The sequence below is a fragment of the Simochromis diagramma genome, unplaced genomic scaffold, assembly GCF_900408965.1.
Source record: "Simochromis diagramma unplaced genomic scaffold, fSimDia1.1 OVJJ01000216.1, whole genome shotgun sequence".
Classification (NCBI taxonomy): Eukaryota; Metazoa; Chordata; class Actinopteri; order Cichliformes; family Cichlidae; genus Simochromis; species Simochromis diagramma.
Window position 1 is genome coordinate 16,130,596 of NW_024386883.1, and position 19,109 is coordinate 16,149,704.

The 19,109-nt window shown below is 40.4% G+C and overlaps 1 protein-coding gene across 2 annotated transcripts; it reads right to left on the reverse strand.

Annotated features, from left to right (window-relative positions):
• Nucleotides 1-2,293: 2,293 nt before the first annotated feature.
• tmem248 (transmembrane protein 248) lies at nucleotides 2,294-18,783 on the reverse strand. 2 transcript variants are annotated; one of them, XM_040032493.1, is made up of 7 exons: nucleotides 18,445-18,783; nucleotides 16,593-16,751; nucleotides 15,584-15,872; nucleotides 11,698-11,848; nucleotides 10,504-10,687; nucleotides 9,367-9,510; nucleotides 2,294-7,097 (listed from the first exon to the last, which is right to left on the reverse strand). In XM_040032493.1, exons 1-7 carry the CDS (start codon nucleotides 18,445-18,447, stop codon nucleotides 7,077-7,079), a joined length of 951 nt encoding a protein of 316 aa, XP_039888427.1. In that variant the 5' UTR covers nucleotides 18,448-18,783; the 3' UTR covers nucleotides 2,294-7,076. The 2 variants fall into 2 exon arrangements, with proteins under 2 accessions (XP_039888427.1, XP_039888426.1); XM_040032492.1 differs by having other exon boundaries at nucleotides 9,329-9,510.
• Nucleotides 18,784-19,109: the final 326 nt, after the last annotated feature.

A 19,109-nucleotide genomic window follows, 5' to 3' on the forward strand; every position in this document is an offset into this window, starting at 1 on the left:
GCAGGTGGTGGGTACTTAAAGGGGAAAGAATCCTAAACCTAACCCTATGTTTTCCAATCACACTTTTTGTCAGTTAGAATTATTTTGTTTTTCTTTGTCCTTTGATTTAGGGTCAGGCTGAGCACCGATGATGAACACGCTGTAGATTTTACCATCGCACAGCTCCAAGCAGCTCTGTGATCTTAACAAAGACTAAATATACACTCACTGGCCACTTCTCGATAGCGCAAACATCCATTCTGCACTTCACACGGTAGCAGCTAAATGCATGTAGGCATGCAGAGAAGATCAAGTAGATCTGCTGAAGTTGAAAAAGAAACAAAATTGTGATTTAAGTGACTTTGTGGCATGGTTGGCGCCCGCTGGTCTGAGTATTTCAGAATCTGCTGATCTATTGCAATTTTCCCACACAAGCATCTCTAGGATTTACAGAGAATGGTGTGAAAAGAGAGAGAAAATATCCAATCATACTCTTTTGATGACCAGTTCCAGTTTACATGGCCAACATATGACTGAGGAGTACACTGACAAAAGGTTAGTGTTTGTATTGTGTCTGTCCAATGGATGTTGGTTTATGGAAAAGGGTACAGAAATATTTCTGCAGCACTAAAGGAGCACGGTGACCTCCATCATGTGTAAATTGAAGTTGTTTGGAACCACCAGAACTCTTTTAGAGCTGGCCAACTGGCAAATCTGAGCAAACGGCATAGAAGGGAGGTGACTATGATCACTCTGACAGAGCTTCATAATTTCTCTGTGGAGAGAAGGACAACCATTTCTGCAGCACTCGACCAATTAGGCCTGTATGACAGAGTGGACAGATGGAAGCCACTCCTCAGTAAGAGGCACATGACAGCCGGCTTGGAGTTTGCCAAGAGGCACCAGGAGGGTTCTCAGACCATCCAAAAGATTGAACTCTTTGGCCTGAATGTCGAGCATCATGTTTGGGGAAAACCAGGCAGTGCCCATCGTTTGGTCGAAATCATTGTTACAGTGAAGCATGGTGGTCACAGTATCATGCTGTGGGGATGTTTTTCGGCAGCAGGAAATGAAAGATGAATGCACATAAACATCCTTGATAATAACCTGCTCCAGGCTTAACCTCAGACTGGGGATCACTACCTTGAATGGCTCAGTTAGAGCCCAGACTTGAATACAACTGAACATTTTTAGAGAGATCTGGAAATGGCTGTGAATGCATGGACCCCATCCGACCTGATGGAGCTTGAAAGTTTCTGCAAAGAGGAACAAACTGCCCTGAAATAGGTGTTGCCAATTCTCTAGGACCATACGCAAAGAGACACAAAAAGGCTTTAACATCTGGGAAAGGTCCTTCAACAAAGTAGTGATCAGAGGCTATGAATGTGGTGGATGTTATATTTTGTTTTTTTTATTTTAACATCTAGTCCTTTTAACTGCATTAACTGAATTTGCAAGATTTACTTTATCATTATGGGATATTGTGTGTAGATTTCTGAAGTGAAAATGAATTGAATCCATTTTGGAATAAGGCTATAACATGACAAAATGTGGAAGCGAGAAGCACTGAATACTTTCTGTATGCACTGTTAACATTGGTGAATTGGTAATAAGTAAATGGAGTTTCCCTTAGGATGACACCAATACCAGATCACATTCTAGTCACCAGAGAAGCCAAGAGAACATATATGATGACTACGCACATCTATACTGGTACATCACAGAGCAATACTTATATTACCTCCATGAGTAAAAATCCTCAACATCCAACTGTGGCTTTGCATCTAAAACCTGCAGGACATCGGCACTCAAGGCCTGGAGTCGCCCATCCCTGCTTTACATGAATGAACCATTGAAACGAAATGATTGGCTGAACTTCAGCTCTGCTTTAAATATTCTTGGAGCCTTACCTTCATCATGAGTTGTCCATTCAGGGGATTGCTTGGCAATTTGGGTCTCGAGGGCTAGTTTGGCATTTCTTCATCTCCAGCGGTCAGGCCCTACTTGGTAATTCTGCCTTGCTGCCATCTGCCCTTTAAGTCACACAGATAATGTGAAGAACTTGGAAAAACTGATGCCATGTACTTTATCGTAATGCTAAAGTGTCTTGATGCCATGGAAATACGTTAACATCACCAGTGCAATCCTTATTTCATGCAGAGAGAGCTAGAGCTTACAGATCTTAATATTTCTCTGACCTCTTATTTTAGGTAGAGCCAAATTAGTTTATTTTCCCTGGCAGATCATTAATCTCCCTAATCTAAATTAATAAATGCTGTGGTGTTGGGGATAAAGGGAGAGTCAGAGACGAAGAGCGGTTGAACTTCAGAGACTGTTTATTTAAACTTGAATTCATTTACAGCAGTTCCACTGGGGAGGAAAAGGGTCTGAATGACATCCTAGCCACATTAAAATCTATGGTCCTATCTACTGTATGTACAGGGAGGAGGATGCAGCTCGACAGTGCAGAAGGCACAGAGTTGGCTTAATATTTGCCTGTAAGCGCTGCTAACATGACAAAAAGGATGACAGAGAGGAGGAAGGGCACCTTTTGTTGGAGTCATGTTATAGCAAAAAACACAAAACACTGGTATGGTAGCTTGAAACTGCCAACAGCACAGATGAAACAAATTAAAATGAATGTAGGCGTCGTTTAGTTAAATGTGCTGATTTGTTTAAATGTTTTTCTCATTTTGTATTCTTTGAATTAATTTCACTTTTTTTTTTTGCTTTTCCTTTTATATTATTTGTATTTTTCATTTGCCACCTGTTTCATAATTTACTTTTTTATTTTCTTATTTTCAGTCATTTTTTGCTTTAATATACATCTGAAGGAGTCATACAGTGCGTGTTACTAGGTAAACTTTCTGCACAAACAGCTCCCTCCAATCAGGCGGCATCTAGATGTGACAAAGGCGTGGAAACTGGTTGGCAAAGCCATGTCAACCGTCCAGTCGCTAGGGAAAAATTTGCATTCCCTAACTGGTTGGCAAGTGGTTGCTGGCAACCAGGAGGTACAATTGATTGCAAACTCCACTGAAAACCTTTCAATTGCTTTAGTTGCCTTACCGCTGCAACCTGTTGTGGTTGGTAAGAAACCCAGCAGTAAGGTGGCACGTTTGCATCTTCCCTCTAAGATATGGGCAACTGTGGCAATCTATTAGGGTGCAAAGCAATCGCAAGGTTTGTAATGCAGCACCGCATAAGTCTTTGCAACCAATTTCATCTCAAATTTCCTTGTTTTTTTTCTCAGCAAACTGCATGACTAAGACCTTCTTTCACTGAGCTTTGTGTTTTTTTGGCAGTTTCAGTCCTCCATACACAGCGACATGGTGCAACTTAAGGTGAATATGGCGCAACTGTTTTCACGTCATTAGTGATATAGTGGAGTAATTTGAAAACTACAACAGCAAGCATCTGCTCCTTTAAAATCCTTTAAATGTACACTTCACAATAGTTAAGATTTGCTTTAGTTTTTCCTGTGCGATTTACAATATGTGATAGATGAAGCAAAGACAATGTTAAGGCATTTTTTGCAGTCAGAGATGCAAATTTAACCCAAAGGGAGGGGGGTGAAAATCGCAGAGAAAAGGATATGAAGCAGGTAAATGCAAGTGATACGTGTTAAGACAGCTTCATTCACAACTTCAAGTTCCTTTAAATCAATCCCGGCTACCCATCCATACCCAAACAGACCAATAAGAGCTGCCAGATCTTCCAAAAGAAGAAAACAAAAACAAACAAAAGCAGGTGGGAGCACAATAGATGGATGAGAGAACGCAACAGATCCATGCTCATCATCTGAACAATAGAATTAGGAAGACTTTTTCTAGCATCGTTTTCTGTGTGTATGTTTGGGGGGTATCGTAACCATTACAACCAAAACCAGTCATTCACTGACATACACACGAAAAACGCAAATGTTAAGTACAGCGTTTCATACAACAACATGACGGGAAAACCTTACACTATGAAAACCAATCAAAACAAACAAACACAATTCAAGTAAAGCCTCCCAAACTGAAAAAAAAAAATTATATATTTATATAACATATTTTGAATCACTTGGAATTCTTGCATCTCAGATTTAGATTACGCTGCTTATAAAAACAGTACATTCAACAGGTACATCAATTATGGAGCAAAAATATAGCAGAGGTAAGTTAAATGTATTGGTAAATGCTATTGAAAAGGAAACAAAATACGTAATTACAAACAGGCAATCTTTACTTCTGTAGGAAGGTTTTTACTCAATTCTCTGGACACAGACCAATGCAACAAACCAGCAGACATACAGCACTGTCTTTTTGTTTTTGCAGATCTAATATGTGCTGCTCTCAGAGAGAAACGCAAACAAACAGCAACAACAGATTGAAAGTTTTGCAGGTGGAAGTCGGGGGAGGTGACTTGTTTTGTCTCTGCAACGGAATCCTTTTCAAAAATCACATTCACACACAAAATGAGTCTTTGCACAGTTTCATGTCATTCAAAATAATACAAATGTTAGTTTAATAATTAATATATAATAAATGGATAAATATGATAATGGTATTCCCACTGCTGCTCAGAAGTTTGCCCTTGTTTTTTGAAAGAAAAGTACATTCTTATTCGCTACAGTTCTTAATAGTGAGAAATGTTGCAATAGTCCCTCTGTTCTGATGGTATAATGTATTCTCAAATGAAAGTATATTCTGGTAAAACGCAAATTGTTTGTTATACATTACATCCAAAAACCAGTATTATCATTAAAGAAGCAACACACTTGGCTAGTAGAGTGCTTTGGATGCCTCCTTAAAAAACACAATTTTATTGTGAAACTCAGTGTTCCTGTTTTAAGAACAGGAAGAACACTGGTGTTTACTACTCCCTTCAGAGACCAGCAGCACCTCGCTCTTACAAAAACACATTTAATGAAACTGCCACTTCAGCGTTTCTCAAACTCTGATGCACTCAGCGGTGGACCAACTCCTCCTACTTCTTTCTCTTCTGCTTGGAGGCATTTTAAGTTGTCCTCTAGGGGGAGTAGTGCACACTGTCGTATGAAAGAGGTGTCAGCAACCTTCGTTAACCACTGGCTAACAGAGAAAAACGTGTATTCTTTTATTGGTTAGCACATAATGATTGCCTGAGGCTGCCTGTCATTAGGTGAAACTACACCAAGGTATACAGTGCAACACCAAAAACTACCTTGCTGGTTGCAAGCAGAGTCAAAGAATTGCCTGTAGTTTGCATGGAGAACAACAACATGTCTGTAAACACTTGCCAACTAACTGCCAAATGTTAGTGAAACCGAACAGTATGATGCAAACTGAAAATGGAAACAGTCCACCGTCAAACTAAAAGCTGCACCTTGTGAAATCTCCCTACTTCGTGTAAGCTATAGCAGACCAAAGTGATCTGCCAGGTTCTGGTGCAGCACTCCCTTTGCGATCAATTTCACCGATCATCAGCCAGCAACCTCCTGAAACCACTTGCCAACCAGTCAGAGTACACATTTTTCAGTCACTATGACTCTGCGACTGATGCCTTACATATAATGGAAACGTCAAACTTTTACCATGATTAACTTGCATTTGTTAATATATGGAGTCCCAAGAGCACAGGAGTAATGGTTGCTGAAATTGGGCCTCTGAACACCTACATAGATGTATTAAAAATGACAAGTTATTAATAACCAAAGGATTCACTAAATGATTTCACGTTATATTAGATGAAAACTTTTCTTTAAAACAAACAAGGATGGTTATTGTAAACGTCTGAGCAGCAGCATAATAATCATATTTATTTTTTACATGGAGGCCAATTAGTTTATTTACATGAAAAGAAATAATCACAGGAGATAATAACAAAATGTGCAAGACATCCAAAGGTGCACTATCTATGAAAACACTTTAACATGTGCAACTCATATAATTTATCATTTCAAAAAGGTGACGTAACTAAAGTGTCTAATATAAAGTAACTCAAGGGTCACCCGACATTTACAATAACAGGACAAAGGGCACAAGCTTGATTTCAAACCACAGGCTCATCATACCAGAACAAATAAAATGTGATATTTGGCTGTGGAAGAAAGGGGCGGAGAGTTAATGTGGGGAAAGGGACAAAAGTGATGACCCACGCCTATTTTCAAGCAAGCAAGTCCACCGTAGGTAAGGCAAGATCAAATGTTCTGTATCTCCTGGGTGCGACAGAGAGGACTGGATCAAACACCAAAACTGCTGCACAGTGACTGGCAGCAAATTAAATTCAAGAGGCAGGTGATTGAAGAAGCAACTGACAGAGGAAAGCATAAGGCCAAAAAAGAAGAAGAAAAGAATATGTGACAAATTTCAACAACAAACAACAGGAAGTTCTGGTAATTCTTTAACTGCTAATCAAAAGCAGTTCGTAAAAGGAAGATGTGAAATTCTTAAATCACTTAAATGTCACTTAGATGTCTAAATGGACTTTAAAGAACCCGATTCTAACTAGAATTTTAATTAAACCATCAAATTTGGTGCAGAGAAAAGTACTACTTTATTCCATTCCTCGCTTAAGCTGCTATGGTGAGCGCACGCTGAGGATTTAATCATTATTTACCTGCTTTTCTGTTTCCTTAAACATGTTCCAAGTGATTAAACATCACGCTTTGTTATCAGGGCGACAAAACCACTTTGACCTTAAGATATCTAAACATTTACCACTTTGATAAAACACTTCTATCTATCGTGCTTCATAAGGTGAGTCCCAATCGCCACCAGAAAAAAGAAGTAGCTCTTGGATGTGGCCTTCTGCTTTGTTTCTGTACTGCATGTTTGGACATGGCACTGGGGGGCTCAGGCAAAAATCAAAAGAAATAACAAAAAGGGAAAAAAAACAAACCAAAGAGTTCCTAGAAATATTTACACCACAGATACAGGCACTTGTATATCTTTGGTTGGAGAAACCCAACATTGCAAGAGTAATGCATTCACAGAGCTTTTGTGTCCCTTATTGTACTTCCAGGGTCCACTAGGCAACTGGTAAGTCGTGTTTTTGTTTTTTTTAATTAATTTCTTCTCTTTCTTTAATTTTGTCCATGTTACAGGTAAGTCCTGCCATTCTCTGATGTCTTTTTAACCCTCTGACAACGCCACCTGCAACAAAAGAAACGGATTTCAGTTTCAGTAATTACAGAAATTTATGGTACCAAAATCTGGTGATGTAGCAAAGAGCGGTGAAAGTGTGACAGAGGAAGACAAGAGTCTTGTTTACTTGTCTGTTTACACACAGACGCATTTTGCAAGCATTTAACCCCCCACCCCCACCCCCAGCTGATCGATGCACTTCACTGATGTTTATTTGGGAAACACGACTGGACTTTATCAGCTATTGGTGACTGTTCCAGTGCATCCCCTGTTGTTTTATGCTGCAATATTTTGAGTGATTTGTGCCATTTTATTTTGAAAATTTACATCTCAGCATCCTTAAGAAAGTGGTACACAGACACTATCCAATTCTCATCATATCTGTCTCGGGATGCAACTATCCATGGGTTTTTTCCCCCAGTTCTGATATGATACAGATACTCTGGCTTCTTTATCTGTTGATACAGAGAACAGACATGATGCCAGAGTGAAATTAAGTTAACAAATCAAATTAGTAAGCTGGACTTCCTGCTACTCTGAGTATGAACCTTTCCTTTATGTATAAGGCAACATTAGGTTCCCCTTTCACATTGCTTTCCAAACAATAGAAGCTAAATTATCGCTAGCAAATACAATTGAGAAGATAATTTCACTTAACAGGAAGTCATTAGTAAAATAATGACAAAAGGATCACGACAAATAACATGAACTATTTCTGCTACTCAACTCTACTTTTTTGTTCTAGTCTCACTTCCACATGTGAAATAGAAGTGATGACATATAGGGGAACTTTAACAATATTAATAACAACAACAACAACAACAACAGTAAATAAATTGATAGAAAATGCTTAAGATCCCATAAGTGCAGTAAAGTTTCCCAGCAATTGTTATAGCAAACATAAGCAGTGGGGAAAGTGAGCAAGAGAAGCAAACAGGACAAGCTCTGTGTTAAACCACTGGACCACCAGGAAAAAAAAGAAAAAACTGCAAACATGGCGCTGCATTTGTGAAATCCTTCCAAACTGCTGTTTGTTTGCTGTTGTCTTCCCACCAGCAATGAAGGGAAAATAAACAGAGCAAGACTGAACTGAACAGCTTTGCCCGCAGGTCAGCACGCTGTCACAGATCAAGCTTTGTAAGTGCAAAACGAGACAGGTGCGCAATCAAAATATCAGGTCCCTATGCGTGAACACCAAGTACAGCAGTGTGGAGAGGTAGCTGTGGATAGTTGATGTTAAGCACCAGTGTAATGGTCATCACTGGTTTAGACCCAAGCTGGGGCTACACCCCGTGCCTGTGTGGGGTTCCTCCAGCTTCCTCCCACAGTGCAAAGACATGGATCTCAAATTATCTGGTGAATCGTCAGTAGATGAGAGGTTGAACAGAACCTTGTATGCTGCATGTATAGTTATGAATGTGTGGTTAAATGTGGCTTATAGTCTCTGTGATCTGAGTGTTCGACATTTATGTGCCTCACAAATTTAAGCTCCAACAATCTAACCTGGAGACGATGCTACATAAACACACATATTATTTTTCCTTGTGTTTGTTACGTTAGAGACATCAAAGAGTCCATCTGTTTGCTTGCTGGTGGTCTCCACTTCAGAACAAAACACACAGACCAATGAATATGCGGGAAACTGCCAGTTACTGGAGTGCCAGTTTGGGTGTAACCAAGGCAGAGTCATGCAGAGGTAAACACACCAAGAAGACAGACAAACTGCACTCTGTTTGTTTTGCTCCTCCCTTCAATATTTCAAACTAAGAGTCCCAACATGAGCTCTTAGATAAAGAAATCTGCAGCTGTTGCCCCACCTTCCTTATCCAAGCAAACAAAAATAACAGCTATGTTAAAATACACTCTCTCTCAACTGGTGTGAACTCGCTATGTGTATGCGGAAAACAAACTGTGCTACATGCAACGAACAATAAGATCAAGGAGGACGAACTCCCTTCACCTCTGGAAGCGAGATGCAACTACTTCATATACCAGGCACAGTCAAGGATCATTACCATAATGTTCACCCGGACTTTTACACCAAATCTTACAGCATTCGGACGTCTTTATTATGCTCTCAAGGGAAGCTTAAATATTCTTTCATTTGGTTTGGAGTTTGTAAGGAGTTCATGTGCCAAAACAAACAAACAAAAAGCAGAGATAGCAGGAAATCAGCAGAGTCATTGATTGGAGCGAGTCTTTGACCGATCACTGGTCAGTTGATACTTGACTGAAACTACCTGTTGAAGTCATATAGCACTGCTGGTGTCTGTTGTACCTTCTCAGGACAGAAGTCAGGGTTGGTTTGTCGCACTTTGCCAGGCCGCCCCTTTATGACTGCATAGCAGAACATAGTGATGACCATGACAAACAGGAAGTAGCTAGTGTGCATCAGGTGAAGGTTGATGAGGGAACGGTCGTCCTAGTAAGACAAGCGTTAAGAGACACAGTTTAATGTCACAGAGTAACTTCGGGTTTTATTTCAAGCAGAAGGCTACAAGCTTGATTTCTTTATTGCTCACTGCACAAGTTACCTGTAGTTTTTGGTGAAGGTGGTACACTAAAAAAATACGTATAATAGTTACTGCATGCATGTGGGTTTTCTCGTAACAGCTGCAGCTCCATGTTAAACAGATCAGCCATTTCTCGTTAGAATAGGTCTTAACAGGTCTGCAGTTTTCAGGTGTATTCTTCAGCTGCTGCTCATACTTACTGTGGTGCCTGCGTCAATACCTCAGACAACAGTATGCGATTTTCCTCTGCACTCCACTTTGCGCCTCCTCCTCAAAATGCACCATCAAAACTTCCTGCTCTTTAACCCCAACTTTCTTTGATTGGCTGCCCCTTATAAACAAAAGTTTTGAACCGTCGGGGGGGACTAATGTGCAAAAGACTGATGTGAGAGAGTGTTTATAGCAGTCTGAGGCCTGAGCTTTTGGTTCACATGGATTACTCACACGTACGATAACCTGATTAATCTGAAACTCTGGCGGTATGTAACGTGAGCCTATAACATTGTACCAGTACATATATTGGGGAAAAGCATATTAGGTCCACTCTAATGATAATTTAATTCCAGCCTTGCTGGTACATTTGCAGCTCAAATGCAGCTCACTGTTCCTGGAACAACCTACGCCCATCAGTACAGATCTAAATGCCTTTCAGAATAAACTACAGGTTTAGGAACATTTACCCCTAAATGATCTCTCTGTGTTACAATGGGTTAAAAAAATACTATCAACAAAGTATACCATTCTTATTCTCAGTCATCCTACTTGTTTAAATCATGGGGAAATTACACTAAAAGGATGCATATCACAGAAACTTTGTTTTTTACCTTTACGTATTTAAATGAAATGAGACATAAAGAACCACTGTTGAAATTCAAAAACTATGAGGAGCTGTGGTGACTCACATCTGGAACAATCACGGTAAGTTTTGGGTTGAGTGCGTGGTACACTTTGCCAATGGCTCCTTTGTAACACCAGAAGGGGTTGTAGTCCTGACTGTACTTGGTGTCTGAGTCGCGGACCGTGGTGAACACCTTGTACCAAGATGTGGCATTGGTGTACGTCTCTGGCACGCAGTGTGGTGGCTGCCTGCAAACAAAAACACAGGGGCTTTTGTTAACTGGTGCAGTGGAATTGTTCACACCATATTATAGCAGAGAAACGTACAGATGTTGTTGCTGTTTATCTGCTCTGTATATTTTCTTATGTTTATTTGTGTCAAACAGCCTTATTATGAAAAATTGCTTATTTGGGTGACAACAGATTATCCATCAGGACAGGAAGGAAAACAAATGCAACACACAGATGCCACAGCTGCTGACAGGGGGAAAAAGCACAAGAGCAGACATATCAAGAGGTTTTGATCAATTTTAAATAATAATTATAGTAATAAATAAGTAAAAATTGTGGATAACAATTTATAACTTCTTAATGTATAATTTCATATTATGCAGTTTACAACTGGGCCACCAGAGGGCTCTAAAGCAGTATCCAAGGCAACTGATCCAATGAAACAATATGACTGTCTACAAATAATAATAAAAATACTGCTACTACACTGATAAATGGCATAGGTCAGTAAAACATAACAAATGAAGCTTAATTTGTCTGATGGAGCCTCACTCACACTGCCTCTACACTTTAACAAGACCCACATTTCATCATATTTGCAACATGCAAGGTGATGCAATTTGCACCTTGACTACCTCTTGCTTATCTTGACAGATTCAATTAAGCAAATTGAGCGGCATACGTCTGTTCCTTGCATGGGCATGCACAAGCCCTGCAAAAATATTTGTGAGTCAATCGTTTGCAAAATGTAACGCTGTAGTAACAAAGTACTTGCAAATCACTTTAACTGCAGAGCTACAAAAGGAAGCTGCACATTACTGCACATTTTGTGGTTTCTCAAATGGTTCAAAATAACAAACAACAACAACAACAAAAATGCATGTTTCTGTAAAACAAGGCAACGCAGACTTATTGCCTTTACTGAATGATAAACTCCTCAAAGCTGCATTTCATTTAGTCTGCATAAGAAAGCTCAAGACTAATTTAGTGCGCTTGTTCCCTTGAGTTATGGAGGCAGTCCAACTCACACTGTGACTGGGAAGATATTGCTGGCCGCTGTGATGGTCATGCAAGTGCTGAACACCACCTGCTCGCAGTGACCGTGCAGAACACAGTCGTCCGAGTTCCAGGATACGGGCAGAGTAAACGTGATGTTTATTTCTTCATGAGCTTCTCGGCCTACAGGCAAAACAAAGACAACGAGAGCAGCAGATTGTTTTAAACTTTTCACGACAAGATGTCACCAACTCATTTCTTTTACATTTTAATCACAATGTAATGTTTTTAAGGCAACCTCGTGTTGCATTTCCATGACCCCAAGATCAAGCTAAAAACCTCTGAGCTCTAAAGCGAATATCAGAGGTATGAACAGTCCAAACAGTATGAATGCAACTCCTGCAGCAGGAGGCTCATACCAAGCTACCCCCTGATAACTAATGACAGGCTGATTTTGTAGGCTTATGCAATATTTTTCAAACTGCAAAGGAGATTAGAGGATTATCAGTCAAACTGAGTGGACTCCTGGGTGTGATTTAGGACTGACGTGTTCATCCAGATGGAGGAGACAATAGAGAAAACAAAAGGAATTCTCACTAAGTCCAAAAACTGTTCTACTAGGCAACTCGTGCTTTATACAACTCTAGTTTAAACAGATGAGAAACTTTGATGTACAATGATAAAAATAAGCATTTATACTAAAAAAAAAAAAAAAAAAAAACACCTGTCATAGAACTAATATGCAGCATTTGCATTTGATTTTTCTCTCCGAGTAATACATTTGTCGCCTTTCAAATTCAAGCTAATGCTACCTGTTCCTGGCTAACAGCTCAGCCAATCACAACTCCGGCACAATAAAATAAAACACAAACTAGGGCCTCTTTATGAAATTTAATTTACAAAATAAGGCTGCAGTATATAATTTTAAACGAGAATCGAGGTGAGACAGTACAGTTCAGATGAGTATATTTTGATGTTATGTTACACAATCGCTTTCATTCAGAAAGTCATGCCAGCGTTTGGATCTCTGCCCTCAAGAAAGACTCAAGCAAACCCCACCCTCCACTTTCCAACAAGAAATAACAGCATAAAGTCTGAGAAAGTTACTCCAACCAGCTGTATGCGTGACAATAATAGTTCATCATTATCCATTAACATCGACAATAACAATAATTTTTGGTTTGTGTAAGATAAAAGACTTAATTCACTAATATAATTAGAACAATCAAAATGCAAGGAAGCCACAATCTTCCCTTTTTGAACAAGCAATCACAAACACACTCCCTCTTACACACTAATAACAGCCGTTTCCTGATAGCTGTCCTTGTTTAAAAGCACCGCGTTCTGACTGCATGTGACATTCTGTAAACTGTAGCCATTTCCAAATAACCAGGCTTACACTCCCTCTAAACAAGCGCTGCATTAAAGTAATATAAAAAAAAATCATTTGACTAAAAACTTTGCCTCTAAGTAATAGAAAAAATTAAAATAAATTGGACTTCATGTGGACATAGTAAATCCTGAACTTTGAAAGTTGGCAACATTAAGCAGAGTCTGTTAGCCAGAAATCTGCCAAGTGTAATGTTTCACACATTTTTTTTAACATGCCTTCCTAATTCCAACATGCAGCACCTCAGAAGCGAAGCAGCAAGAAAACACTCATGGTCTTTCAGTGTGTATGAGCACTTTAGACAAAAGGAAAAAAGTTTGCTTCTTGTTTTTGCCTGTCCCATTTGGTTCTTTAGCCGTCAGAATTGATGTCTGAAGACCAACAAGGATACCCAATGGATTTACTTTGCCAAATGGATCATCAAGACCTTGCCGTATTGGTCCATTTGATCAACCTTTGTTGTTATTATTTATTTTATTTTATTTTCAGTTGTTTCAGACGGGACAGACCTGACTGAGGGATAGGAAAGGGAGAAAGAAAGATGAAGGAAAAGAAAAACAGAAGGGAAGAGGGACAGTGAGAAAGGGCACTTAAATAGAGAAAGAAGAGAAAACAAATCTCATGGATCACCTGTTGAGAGAAAAAGAAGAGAAAACAAGCAAAAAAACAGAGCAACATACTAAACACAACACCATCACGTTAATCTAGCTAAGTGTAAACAGCAGTAAACACTAAATATTGAATGCTGTTGTGCAGCATTCCAACTACACCTTTATTGGCTGCTTGGAAATAGCAGCCAATAAAGGTGTAGTTTATGTCTATGAAGAGTGAACACCCGTGTGCACACCTGTGTGGATCAGCGCGCTTGTATTCAAAAGGTTTCCCCATGTAATGGTCTGCTAGAGGATGTAGCGAGCCATAGCCCCGTCCCCCAGGGCATGAAGCAGGCATGGAGGAGATCCAGGCTCCAGACATCCAGAGGCCCCAGAGTGCGAGAGCCCAAGGAGGACCACCGGAGGGGCATCCGTGCCACCCTCCTGGTAAGAGTTGAGGAGAGCCCCAGATGAGGGGTCACCCAGTAGCCACGGAGCAGAAGCCAGAGAGGGCTGCAGTGGCGTGCCCGCCGGCTCTGCCGGCAGCCAGCTGTGCCAGAGTGAACCGAGCCGCAGGCCCAGAGCCCAAGGGCTTTCTTTTCCCCGGAAGAGGCCTGACCGCGCAACAGGCACCAGGCCAAATAGTCACTGGGAGTGAGCTGGTACATACCTGAGCGCCCAGCCCCGGACACCAAGAACCACCAACGCACCGACCCCTGAGGGCATCATCAGGAAATGTTTGCTAACGCACACTCAGATAAGCCCGCAGACACAATCAGAAGCTTCACAGCATTTTAGGAATTCATGTTTCACTTGGTGGGCTCGCCGGGATCAGCTTAACGTTACACAACACCTCTGCTGTTTGCTCACCATGTTGAAGTAAAGTCACAGCACTGAGAGGTAAAGTAAAAAGCCCAACAGAAGATGCATCTGACATCAGAAAAAGGCAGCCACAACGCAAAAACTCTCCACACTATAGAGAACACACGTTTCTCCCATGATAATTAAAGAAAACACCTGTTGCATAGCACGAGCAACGAGTGTAGAATTCATCCGAGTTTCCAAACTTGCCTTTCCATGAAAGGGTTCAGAGCAAATGCGGAATTCCTAATTTGTTAGATACAAAGATATCCTCTGCTAAGCAATGCCTGAAAGGCCTGATCACCACCTGTCACATCAAGACTCCTGCACCATTTTAAACAATCGAAGCAAATGCTTTTTAATACCTGAAAATTAAGAAATAAGAGAAAATAACGCTGATATAAGGTATTATATTTTTGCTGCTTGGTATACAGCTAACTGTAAAATCATCCCAACAGCACAGTATTTAAGGCTCGCCTTCACATGAAATTAAAGCGAATCGCTGAACTTTTGGATGCTGGCCAAACTAAACAAGGAAGTTGAAGATGTATAGTACACTTACAGCCATTTGAGCCACAGCTGACTTAGCTGTATCCTATTGATTTTCGACAAAAGGGTCTGCTTTTTAACTAGTCTTAAAATACCTTGTGCACATTTAATACCTCTTACAAATTTAGGGGAAATATAGAGGCAATTAAGAACTTGACCGATTTTGATTTCAAACCTTTAAACGACCCCTAAACACCAACATATTGTTGTGAAACATTGTTTTTAGGCTACTCTACATCTGTATGAGCTGGCGTGTATTAGGCGTACATCTACCACCTGCAGTGGCAAATAACAATCTTTCTTCTTCCTTAATCGAAGCTACAAGGCAATTAGACATTGTATGACGACAACACGTGGCATTTTGGAAATATTTCTGGCTATGCAACCTTCATGTATATTAACTGGAATCTTGTGAAAACAGTTTTGTTTTACTGATGTAGATAAACAGGGAAGTAGTTTATCCTGCTTTACAAGTCAAACCGACTAAAGAGCAATCAAACCTAGCAAAGAAATATGAGAACCTACCTGAGAGGCCTACTTGCTGCCCCAGCACCGTGGCATACAGGTGGGTGATATTGCGAGAATACCCTCCAAATGGACGCTGAGGGTCCAGCGTGAGGGTGATGGGGACTGAGATGTTAATGGGCCCCGAGTCCTCCAGCAGTAGGGGAACCTGAGTGCTGGAACGAGCCTGGCCGCTAGTCACCACCATGCTCTCCGGCGTGGTCGACTCGTTCAGGCCGTGCTTTATCGTTTCATTCTCTGACACACAAAAGTCCAGCTCATTGAAGCGCAACAGAAAGGTGTTCCAGTCCTGTGAAAACAGTGAATATGTTTTTAACTGCCAGACATGACAACATGCACAGAAATTCATGTACAATGTTGCTGTTACTGTATGTATTTGTAGACAATATTTAACCTATGTGCAATATTTAGTTTGGTTACAATGCATCCAATTATTTAACTAGAACAACCTTTTTCATTTGCATATGCCTCCTTTCAGATTTACATGCTGCACACTGTGCAGAGAATGTGTACATTATATCATAACTTGTTCCCTCTGCATGCAGAGAGCTAGGGCAGAGCTAGTTGCTTAGTGCAGGTTGTTTGATTGTCAGCTTTATCATCTAAAAGCTACCTGATCAAACTTCATAAATCCTGACTGAGAGATGGTGCATGACCAAAAGAAGAATCCATGAAATGTGCAGGTCCAAATCATTTTCTTTTGAACTGGGCTTGGCAGAGCACCATGTGCTCCAAATGCCCCTTAAATCTGACTCACATCAGAGCCAGGTGAAAAGGGGTCAGATACATATATAACCCACTTTATCCTACAAGAAAGCTGTTCTCAGCCTTACATCCTGTAGTGCAGTTGAAACATGGTTTTAATAAAAGAAAAAAAAATGCACCCTTTAGTTATAAAGCAGGCAACAAAGGCCACCACCTGACATTCAGCATTAGCAGTGATCACACTTTACCGTTTTAGGACCACATAATTTCATCTACTTCAAAAAACTGCACGGGTGTGCCTTACCTCGGTTAACTCTGGAGACTTGATCTCTTTAATCTTGAAGAAATAACCGATGGTCAGGAAGGCGATGGCCACTGCACTTACACTGATCATAAAAATGACCAGAGGTGGACGGTTGTTGATGTAGCTTCTCAGGTTCTCTATAGGATTTAACAAGTACACCTGCACACAGACAAGCACAGATTAGCTAATATTTAAGTATGAGAGAGTGTGTGACTTGCTTTGCATCGAGGTTTGCACTAAGAGACAAACCCAACTTAAATGACTGATACAAGGCATATGAGCATACGTTTCACTCACGATGACAAAGTGATGCATTAAATGCTTTAAACACAGCATTAGCAGTGATCACAGTTTCAAATGAAGAAAAAAAAAAAAAAGACGTTTGCTTTAGAGTCCAGTTTAAGATTGTGCACAGACTAAACAGCAACAAATATGCTGGGCTCACACTTAAATCTACCTTTAAAAATTATGCTTCAGAGTTACTCTGCACCATACAATTACATTGTCTGAAATTTAAGCAAATGAGGCCATCTCTGGCAGACAGTTCGCCACCAGAGTCATCACTAGTGAAGCATTCTAGGCAAACCACATTTAGATGATCTGTCTTGTATTAAAACCAGATTCTTTGATCCCCATGATAGAACAGAGAAAACCCGACTCATAGTGGTCAAAACATTTATAATTCTTTATTCAATCATCTTCCGGAAGAGAGAGAGCCCTGCACAGCCCAACGGCAGTTGCAGGATCTCTAACATTAGAATCTAAGAATGTCTCACATATAGGTGTTATTTTGGTACTTTACACATCACACATAGGAAAGCATACGGAAGAGAATACTTGAATTACCAGTTGTAATAAAGTAATGTGCTACATATTTCAACCAATTTCAAACACGCCAACTCTGCAATCACACTTAACTTATGGTTATGGTTTATTGTGTATCTTGTTGTACAACTGTGCATCATATAAATACTGCGTATCATCAGCATGAAATAACACTTAAAAAAAAATTATTCAGCATTGCATCTGGTTAAGACCCACTGATACAGTTCATATTCGGATAATAAACTAAGACGGAATTAATGTTGTTAAATGACACCGGAGTCAAATCAGACTGGTATACACAAATTGCCCACAGGTTCTTCGAAAACGGCACTCAACTGGTTCAGCAAGTTGCTTTGGAATTATTTAAACAGGACATTTAGCAGCAGAGCTACCTTTAAAAAAAAAAAAAATCCTCTCACTCAATCAAATAAAACTTTGAAAATTGCACTGATGCTTTGGAACAGAGTATATATATATATCTCCAGTCAGATGGAACTATGCAGGCAATATGCTCACGGCCTTTGACATGATGTTTACCACGATGAGGAACTAAGATAAACCGTTGGCTCAAATAATTACAGCACCTCTACATCATTCAAGGATCCCGTGTGAGCTTTTTATGCATGTTTATTGAACTCATTGCCCTGTACCGAGTGTGCAGTACAGTAAGCAAGGACATTTCCGCGTATTTGCTGGAGCCATGTGACTTTATCTTTCTCTAAAGTTGTCAAAACATCCAACTGTATACTGAAATATTTCAAAGAATTAATGCAAAATGTTGATGCAACAGAATTGGGAAGATAGTGTGAACATCTAATTCTACAATTAACGCCCTACCAGAAGAAACCGTCGATAATATGACAGAAAATCGTTTAAAATTGCAGACGTGCGTTAATTCAGTCCTGTGTTTAAACGACAGGCAGGTGACAAGCTCTCGGTAACATACTACGACTCGGGTCGCTAGCTACCTCGACAAAGTGACAAAGCTGGCTAAATTAGATGGAAAGCACGCACAAGCTGTCCTTACCATTTTTCCCGTGTGTTCCTCTGACGGATGCTAGCTGGAAGGTTCGTTTCGGTATCACAATAACAAGGCAGCTAGCTCTCTGCGAAGCTAGCCTGTGCTGCTAGCTTACTCGCTTTCCTGAAGCTAGTCCCTGCTGAATATCCCGCGGAACAGCAAAAATCGGTGTTCGCTTGAGACAGCCGGGCTTTCAGCACACCAAACACCGTGTGTACTGCTTCCCATTCTTTGCTCTATAGCTCACCGCTGCACTAATGAGAAGTATTTTTTCTCGTACAGCCTGGAACAACGTCAATGTCTCCGGGTCCTCCCTCTGCCGACATATCGTCCGCGCCCCCGCACTGCGTAGTAAAAACGTCGCACCGCACCGCCGCCGTCGCGTTATTTTCATAGAACCTGCGCCTGAAAATAGACGTCAGTACGTCGGTGATGCGCAGGCTTACGTAATTTACGTAGAGTACAAGCGATTTTGCAGCGTTAAGGTACCATAGGAAACGAAAGGTTTGAAACGGAACGTCTGACGTTTTCTTTTTTCTTTTGTCATGTTTCCAAATGTCCCATTGTAAAGGGTTGAAAAGTCGTAAAAAACTGATCCGTTATTTATGTTATGTATTTACGAAAACCAAATAATAAACCATCAAGAAAATAGCTTGTTCCAACTCAGGCTT

Excerpts from the sequence above, each read along its gene's own strand:
- tmem248 (XM_040032492.1), bottom strand. Across the intron at positions 10,688-11,697 it reads AATATCTTCCCAGTCACAGT|GCAGCCACCACACTGCGTGC; the intron begins GTGAGTTGGACT and ends TTTTGTTTGCAG. Across the intron at positions 9,511-10,503 it reads TTACCGTGATTGTTCCAGAT|GACGACCGTTCCCTCATCAA; the intron begins GTGAGTCACCAC and ends TTGTCTTACTAG.